Source organism: Cryptomeria japonica, chromosome 4, assembly GCF_030272615.1.
Source record: "Cryptomeria japonica chromosome 4, Sugi_1.0, whole genome shotgun sequence".
NCBI lineage: Eukaryota > Viridiplantae > Streptophyta > Pinopsida > Cupressales > Cupressaceae > Cryptomeria > Cryptomeria japonica.
The window spans coordinates 598,463,484-598,473,317 of record NC_081408.1 but is presented as its reverse complement, the minus strand read 5'-3'; the positions used below and the strand labels follow the sequence as shown (position 1 = coordinate 598,473,317).

Sequence of the window (9,834 nt, the reverse complement as noted above, 5' to 3'; positions counted from 1 at the left end):
AAGGTGATGACAAGAAATTAATAGGTCCAATACACGTGCAAAACCACAACTTAAATACTCTGAAGGTTCAACGCAAAACTAAAGGCACCCACAGACACTGACACGTGCCAAATCAGAAGTTAAATACTCTGAAGGTTCAACGCAAAACTAAAGGCACCCACAGACACTGACAACCCCAAAAACAACTCGAGTCCATGACAAATCTGATAGCAAAATCCCAATAATACGTCCGTGACTCGGATCTGATAGCAAAATCCCAAAAAGATCTTAAATGTGGGCTGTTCGAGGCTTAAACGTGCTTCATAAGATGTTATGTATCAATCACTCTGAAATTTTCTGAGAGAGGATAATTTGGTACAATTTCAATTCCAACATGTAATATATTGTTGGTGATAAGTACATAATCATGATCGCTTGAATGTTTTAAGATGCGCTTTTGATTAAACAATGTTTTATTAGGATCCAACATTTTTAAGGCCTCTTCACCCTTTACAATTTTCCCTCTTATATACAACTGGTAGCATCTTAGGTAAAGAAATGGAAGAATTTCATATAAAATTTGTCTAGAATTTTATAATTTTCAAAATTACAAGCATTACTCGCAAATTATGTGTTTTCTCATTTATTAATGTATATTTATATTTTCTTATTTTGTAAGATGAGATCTGAAAGTGCACCATACTTCAAAGCCATATTTCTAGTCCTTACAGCTGCCCTACAATGCAGTGCAATCTTATATGTTGTCAAGCAGTCCAACAATATTTAAAAAGGCTGCTGCCATATGTCACAATCCTTTGGCATCAAAAATCATCATGGATTCTACATTCCAAAGGTGAATTCAAAATAGGCCATTGTTGCAATGTAACTTGAAACTCTTAGATTTCACCTCGTTCAATGTGTATAAATTTGCTTCTTTAGGTCAGCAAGGATGAAACAGAGAGACTGCTAATTTAACCATGTATTTGTTTAGTAGAGGACAAACTTCCTATTGGGAGAACACTGTATTGGTCGAGAGAAATTTAAACGGTTGGATTCTCATTACAAAAATGCCCGAGGTGTGAACCAGTACTGGCCATAAAGTTTGAAATGTACAGCTTCTAAGAAAATCCAGGTTGTTCCTAGAAGACATTTTTTTAACAGTTGGATGTGTGCCCTTTTTCAAAATTACCCCTTTCTTGAACCAATACTACCTTGCATCTCTAGAAACAGAGTATAGTTGGTTAAACCTGAATATGTTTATGTGAACTGATATCCAACTACAATTCCAGTTCCACCCAAAAAAATGGATCAACTTGGCTATCCGCAATTTATCTGTATTACTATTACATCATTAATTATCTTACACAATAAGGGAGAAAACATGACCCAAAACAGTGAGTCCTTTGTGTTTGAGAAACACCGATTGGACTTGAGTGGTATTCACTAATCATTGGTTGGTCAGCAAAAAAGGTTGGAAAAGGGGAATATGACAGACCATCTTCTTTCTGGATAATCACAAAAATATCAAGGTGGATTTAACATAGGCTCGCAATTTTCATTTTAGCTGTCTGACCACAACTTGAAAGTTGAAACACAGATAAGACCTGGACGGACTCTGTTTTTATGATGGTATAAGAGATTGTGTCCATCTTCAGATTGGCATTTGCCAGTTGCTAACTCAAATCCGTCCAATGCAGAGCTTCAATATCCTCCCTCAGCTTGCTAGTTTATCTCATTATTTTCTGTATCATGTGTGCTAGAACAGGTGCAATTGGCCTGATTTTCAGAAAGTTCCTACACAAGATCAAGTCAACTTTGTCAACAGTTGTTATCCTGTTTTGTGAATCTTATGCATATTGAATTTGTGCCCTAAGGAATATGAACCTATTAAAATCTAGAACCAACTGCAACATTGCTTTCCATCCAACCTGAACTTGTCTCTGAAGGAGCTTGATATATACAACTGCCTCATCTAGCATGTCTGCAGTGTTTGTTTGCTGTGTAGTAAACATTGTAGGAAAAATGGATCAATTTTAACATGTTTGAATATAAAATCAAGGATCTGTAATCATAGAACCTTACAACCTGGTTAAAGAGAGATCTCTGGCTGATGCCACTCAAAACCACAATATTGCAAAGCATACAGCAATATCAGATATGAGAAAACTGGGAATTAGTAGCCATCCTAAAAATCCTATGACTTATAATCTATCGAATTCAAGTTCTCAAATCCTGAACTTCAATACAGCACCCTTAAAAATATGTGAGAATTTTTTACCTTGTCCATGTTTGGCACGAGTTCCTGCAATTTTCTCATTCTTTCACTGATCCGTGTCCTTCGAACCTACAAGTGACACAATAATCAAATTTTTAATTCAACATCTATTTGAGGCAAATATTTGGACCTAGGATGCCAAATTAACTGCTAAAGATTACTGACCCTCTCTGCGATGCTTCGTGGATGTGTTGCACAGCCTCGCTTTGCTCGAATTTTGCAAGGAATTGAATCCTGAAGTAGCTTTTCCATTACCATTTCTGATGATGATTTTGGTAAGCTGAATTGATGAGTTAATGCCGAAGTAAGATGAGTACCGGCCTCTACCTTCTAATACAACAATCAGAAAGATGACATAAATAAAACAACCTAATAAATATTAGCAAGTGTCTGAGCTAAATAGCCAATTCCACATCCAACCACCAACAAAACAATCAAAATAATTCATAATTTGATTTGCACCAAAAATAATTAACTTTCAAGCTTGATACGGAATGCATGTTCTTTGTCTTCACTTCTGTTTAAGTTTTTTCACTATTTTGGGTAAAATATGAACCAAGACTCTATCAAAATATCCAAAAAAACTCAAATGCACTGATAGGCTAAAAGCACGCCTAATTCATGAACTCAAGCCCAAAACTGAGTAACATTTGAAACTTTGAATTTGTGTAAGAGCTTACCAGAGAATCTCTCACACTCAAAGGAATAGGTGATAAAATTTTCCCCTCAAGATCTCTTGGACGCTTTCTTGGAGAAAAGGTTGACCCATTTTGCATGCTAGCAAAGCTCTCAGAAACAATTGCTGCATCATCCCAAGACCCAACTGAAAAACCTGGGATATAACGTTGGACTCCATTCCCATTGCCTAAACTACCATCATCCGAGCTACTCCCACCCAAGCTCTCAGCCGAAGATCCCACTGGCATGTTAAGCTTGTCCACAACTTCTGGCATGCTCAAATCACTCAGCTGAGATGAAAGCCCTGTTGTAGAACTACCTTGCTTCATAAAACTCATCTGACTTGCCAACCTACGTGGAGCTACCAAATCACCACATGACCTGTTTTCAGCAGAAAGGTTGGTCATATTCCTTACCGCCCCTAGGAAACCTGCAAAAGGACATTCAAATAGGAAATAAGGTAATTGACAAAGCCCAAAGCCAGCACAAAACATGACATAAAAGTTCTGTAAACGAAGAAAATCTCCAGTCATGCTCTCCATCAAATGAATGGTTTGCCATTATTGGAGAAAGATTTAAGGCCTACAATTTATTAATGTATTTACCGTAGTGCTCTTACAAACTGTAAAAGCTTAAGCTAGATAAGTTGAGCTAGAAGCGCCACGAAAGAGACAAGGTACATCTGGGCTCAGCGTATTCAGTTTGTCCCCTTGTTGCCCTAGTTTCCCAATAAAAGTAAGCTACATAGCCAAACCAGATATCCAAACACGTGAACTTTCTATAATTTTTTCTCTAATTCTTATTGTTAAATCCTCAGCATATTGTACATCACAGTGGTACATAAGGGAGGAAGAGAGATTGCGCAACACTGGATTCTAATGGATTTTGGCCTCGCTTTGACTGCAAATACCAATAAGATGCCTTCATAAGAGGTTTCAAAAGAAGGGTAGGTTAGAAACAAAAGTATGTTCACCACAGGCAGGCATCATGGACTCAACAGTGAAAGCATGCGATCAATCATCAATTTATTTGTCTGTAATCAACTTATTTTCCAAGATTATGTTTCCAGAAAGACATGGTAAACAAAGTTACTATTTAGTGTCCTTTCTACAAGTTCAAAAATGCACTATATCCATATTCGTTATGAATATTTTATAAGAAACGAGCAATATTCCATAGGGCAACAATCTTAATTGCTGCACAATTTCATTTTTGCCAAATGACATCCTAGTATGAACATCAAATAGAACCTACAGTGCAAAAAATTGGTGAAATACCTCAACAGGAGACAGATTGAGTAGAAGTCGTCTCAATTACATGCTCAAGATAACAGATGAAAACAACATAATAACCATGCACAGATATTTGACTGACTGGGCAACGGACAAAAATAATGTTTCTTTTGAGTAAAATATTTTTTGCGATCAGGCTAAGCATTTGTTGCAAAACGCTATTTTTCAGAGCCATTCTTTTGCTGGTAAAATAAGGTTCTAAATCCCAGCCTTGCAAAATTCTCTCGTTAGCCTCTTGCCAGAAACAAGCCAACCAACAGGGCCTCGAGACATATTTTTCATTGTTTCTGATATACCAAGCAATATAACTCCACCTATCCTGTCCAAAGGAAGAATAGTTGAAGTAAAACAACAAATAGTAAATTGAATCCAAATGATACCAGGTGCAATGGCAACCGTAGATGGCTACTAAAACTGTAAGCCTGTAACCTATAGATTCATATCAGCAAGAAAATGAGACGCCTGAGGTCAAAAACAAAGAAAGAAGATATTTAAAGCCCACACATGATAAATGTATGAATGGAATTGTCAAAGTGGAACTGTCTTAAAACAGTACAGGAAAAGCACTCTGGAAAGTAAACGACATAGAAAAACCTAACAAAAATTAACTAGTTATATGAGTATGTACAAGCCAATCTGCACTACTATCAGAAGTAGCATATAAAATTTGAAGCGTATAAGACAAAGCCTAGGAATGTCATCTGGAAAATGGTCTGCTCTAAGTAAGGCTGATGAGCTTGACCATGGGCTCAGATACTGCAAAACCAAAGAAGTAACTGCCTGTAATGGTCAGGAGATTGTAATAGCCTAGTTATCAGAACATGCCCCAGATTGATAATAAGTTCAGAAAAAATGCACAGTGAATGACAAGACAAACTAGCGAACGAAAATGGGGGAGAAAATACTGCACATGATAACAGAAAGTATAAAACTAGGTCTCTCACCATTTTCATAAACTCCTTGTCCTTCAACAGTAGCCAGCCGAGAAAGGAACCCAGCAGGGGAGCTACTGTGTCTGGTAAGATTACCCTTGGCTCCAGAAGCAGAAGTGATCATGGTATCATGAGGGTTACAGAAAAGTGGGTTTGTCCTGTAGTTATGCTCCATCCCAGATCGAAGATCCTGTGCCTGATAAACACTGCAAAAACCATTGGTGGAAGCCACCTCAGGCCCATTCTCAAGTATTGAAGCAAGATGATGCTTACCCATATCCTCGTTCCTGCCCTTAAGCCTAGTAGCACTAGCACCTGGACTAGCCCCATTCATACTGCTAAACTGATTCCCTCCGCCTTCCTTCTTTCCTGCAGCAGATCTATCAGCCCCATTGGATTGAATTACTCCAGAACTGGACTCTGATGTCAAGGAAGATGAATCAGCACTGAAATAACGAGCTATATAAGTGTGATCGGGCTCATGTGACCCTGCAACCCGAGGCAAGTAGTCATCTGCTTCTTCAACCAAACTAGCAAGAAACGAACTGGGTGCAGACCTGTATCTCATAAGTCCGCTGGAGACTTGTGTTGAACTGTCAATATTCATGTCACTACTAATACTGTTACTGCAAACAGAATGTCTGAAACTGCTACCATCTTCAACTTGCATTAAAGAAGAACCCACTTGGAGTCCATTGGAAGTGGACCTAGATAAAGAGGACTTCGGTGGCAGCTTTGAGTTTGCTCTCTTTGGGCTATACATTGCATAATATCTATCTATACTCACTCAGTTTCTACAGTTCTGCTTTCTTCATAAATGTTGCCAAATGGAACTTCGGATTGCCCCAAATGGTTATTATGAGATGCTTCATATTCATTTCTTTTTTCGCAGATCTGCACTAAAATCTATGAAGGCCTTATTGAATGTCAAGACTATGCTGTTCCGTGGAGTCTGACGTCTCTTATCCCTTGCCTGCTGGATAGTAATGTGCACAAACATGGGCCTGCATTGAGGACAACTCACGCTATAATATATATACATATTTCTTAACTTGTAAGAGTGTGCTTTGACCATGGGTTAGAGGGTATATATACATTAAATATATTCCCTTGTTGAATACTCTCATAAAATGGTCTGTTTGTTTGGTCGGTCCAGCATATATATATATATATATATAATATGCTTGCAATCTAATAGCATGAAAATAACGCTAACGGGTACTGTAATTTTACGGCAGTTAAATTTCCCGCTAAGCGACGTCATTATGCGACGAATATAAGCTTAGTGGAATTTGGTCATATGGTGGGAAATGGTTTTCTGTTAATTAACGCCATTCTATTTTATATGACTGGCATTCTGTCACCGTCTTGTTGATTCCCTCTATTTAATTATTAATTTGTTTTTATATAAATAGTACTAAAAAATAATAATTTAAATTAAAATCTGACCCTGGACCTATTATTTTTTGTATTTTTTATTGTGCAATATAATTTCCCCTGCACACGGCTTATGGAATAAATTTAATGAATTATCGTACTACAATTTTGGATTGAAACGAAATGGACATTAAATTTTAGAAAAGCAAGGGGAAAAAAGTTTATAGTATCATTATCTTCTAATTATCCTTTAATAATATATTTTTGTTCTTTTATATAAGAAGAAAACGGACGTATTTAATCTTAATTAATGACGATGATGTTGGAGGACGTATAGTTAAAAAACTTTTTTAAAAAATCTTGTTGATAAGGACTTTTTGTAATGGTCTATAATTTTTTTTGTTAATTTAGAATTCATGTTTGGAAAAGAAAGGGAAAAATATTTATAGCATCAATCAAATTTATCATATTTCCACAGTCCATACTATTATTGTGATAGATTTTTGGATTAAATTATGTAAGAATATATGCATCACTATAGTTTAATCCAAAATTCTATCACAATAGTTTATAACATCACTATCTTTTAATTATCCTTTAATAATATATTTTTGTTCTTTTATATAAGAGGAAAACAAAATGTATTTAGTCTTAATTAATGGGGTTAAAATTTGAGGACGTACAATAAAAAAAAAATTCTTGTTGGTAAGGACTTCTTGTTGGGATAAATTGTAATGGTCCATGATTTTTTTTTTAGTTAATTTAGAATTCGTGTTGTATAACAATTTGATAAATTGTAAAGTCTCTATTGTGATCCATCACTTTTTTTAGTTAATTTGTAATTCGTGTTGTATAAAAGCTTAATTATTATTATGTTTATTTGATCAATTCAAGGTTTTGTTTTCTAAGGACTTTCAATGTGTTATCTCATTCTACTTGCATTATTTGTGAATTATTCTAACATATATTACTCTAAAGTAATATTATACACTTATTCATTAAAATTTAATCTATTGATATCAAATTTTATCAAGGTTTTTTATAATTTTGATTTTTAACATGGATATGAATTTGGTATGATTTTTTTAATGAATTGATATTAAGATAGTCTTAGTAGCAAGTATGAGAATAAAATAGAATTTTATTTACTACATTAATATCTTGTCATAAGCATTTGTTGGAGTTATCTATCATTGAGATTATACAAGTTTATAATTTTAAATCAGAATTATAAGTGCATCTTCATCCTTTTCTTCCTAGTTGTTTTGGCCTTGGGCACTATCTTAAATACAATATTCCAATGCTCAACTTTGCTTGATTTATGCCTATGTTGGCTCTATCTTGTTGTAAGGTTGAATATCATCTCCTTTGTAACTTTCATCTTACATTTGTTAATTCATTTTGGTGTGCATGCCCCTAGTCATGTTTAAACATTATTTAACCTATTTTTGTCTTTTCTACCAATCATAGAAGCACGTAACTCAGAGAAATATCATTAGGAACTCATCCCAATAAACTATAGAAATTTGAAAAACTAAATCTATTATGATACCAACATTGAGTTACACTTATTATCTATGTTTAATTTTTTTTGTTTTAGCTCTAACGATCATTGTAATCCTAAAACTTAGTACATGTTTAATGGTCACCTCAATTGGTTTCACATTTAAACCTATTTTTTCCTCATCTATTAGATTGGATAGAGCCAATGACATATTCACATGCTTCAATTATTCCTAAGTGATTAAGGAAGCTCCATAGTTGTGCAAAGAAGAAAGCTTCAAATCTAAAGATTAAAAATTGAAAGTTCAATGTGTCATAAACCCATAGATTTTCCTTGGATCTTTTTCCTCTATCAATTTCCTTCCCTTTGGTCCTCTTATTTCTTTCCTAGAGACTTAGTTTCCTCTATTCCCCTCTTTCCTCTTAATGGCATAGCTTCAAATACTTTCCAAGGTCTATGATAGGTAAATATAGAGCATTTTTTCATTCTTACCCTCTCTATTTTCCTATTTGTGTGATATCCACTATCCACTTTCCCTTCATGAAATTCACACACCACAATAACTTATAAAATCTCTACACAAATTACCATTAACATCTTCACTAGTGATGTAGTTCCCAACCTACAACCTACCACTCAGTTCAATGAAAATGACCATATCTCCTATGTTAATCATACACCAAAATGAAGACCTCAAAAATTGTTATCACGTTGATTTTTTACTCTCAAAAATAAAATAAAACACAACACTCAAAATTGTCATTTTTCTCTAATCTCACTACCTTTTTCCTTAATATCCTAGCTTCTCATTTTCTCTATGGCAATTTAGTTTCCTCCTTCAAAATAGTATGATCTTCATTAAACCAAAACCATCTACTAAGTAGTCAAGATAGGAAAAGGAAAACATTAACTAAACTAAAACTGCATATTGAGAAATTATAACAAAGTCTCCAAAATCAAATAAAACAAACTCCTAAATGTACTTAGCTTCATAGATGTACAATACGATAACAAATGAACAAATTTTCTAAGTGGATGCCCTACATCAAGGGCTAGAGTAAATACAAAATGAAATCTTTCTCATGGACTAGTAATGAACTCCTAAATGGATTTTACTTTTGCTACAACTTTAAATTTGAACATCCAAGTTACGTCATATGTTGCATACCCTTTCTGCTTGATCAAATGCTCATAATAGTCTTTATGAATTCCTTGACGAAATAATTTGCACAAAAGATGAATATAATATGAAATATATTATGAAATATATTATGAATACTTTATAATAGCTAAGAATAACAAGCCACTTCAAGGGGCAAACCTCCTAATATCTCCAATGAGAACACAATTCACAATCATATGATCAAATAAGACCAGCCACCTGCTACATATACCCTACTTATGCTTAGGATATCACTTAGGCTTTCTTAAATAACCACATATAAGCACTAGGATAACCTAAATAGCTAAATAATAATATAATAATGATGATATGACTTAATTAAGAATTAAGATAGCTACAAGACAACTACTCATAACCCTAAGTATACTCTAGGATTAAGGGTGTGGCATGCCTCCCCCTCTTTAGAGAAGCATTGTCCGTAATTCTAATCATGTGTGAATGCTTTTGAATGAACTCTTCATCTTCCCATGTAGCATATTCAACCAGTAAATTCTTCAACTAGATGAGAAACTCAATGACTATTTTTAGTCCTTAACTTATTTGTGTTTGTTTGAAGAATGGACTCTAGTTCTAATATAACTCGTCCTTCTTCATTGAGCTCTAGTAGTATTGGA

General features: G+C 34.6%; 1 protein-coding gene across 2 annotated transcripts; it reads right to left on the bottom strand.

Moving 5' to 3' along the window:
- Positions 1-1,297: 1,297 nt before the first annotated feature.
- Positions 1,298-6,177, bottom strand: LOC131040308 (transcription factor bHLH130). Of its 2 annotated transcripts, none has more exons than XM_057973200.2 (6): positions 5,169-6,177; positions 2,935-3,362; positions 2,420-2,584; positions 2,258-2,323; positions 1,908-1,976; positions 1,298-1,773 (listed from the first exon to the last, which is right to left on the bottom strand). In XM_057973200.2, exons 1-6 carry the CDS (start codon positions 5,917-5,919, stop codon positions 1,702-1,704), a joined length of 1,551 nt encoding a protein of 516 aa, XP_057829183.2. In that variant the 5' UTR covers positions 5,920-6,177; the 3' UTR covers positions 1,298-1,701. The 2 variants fall into 2 exon arrangements, with proteins under 2 accessions (XP_057829183.2, XP_057829184.2); XM_057973201.2 differs by having other exon boundaries at positions 2,420-2,581.
- Positions 6,178-9,834: the final 3,657 nt, after the last annotated feature.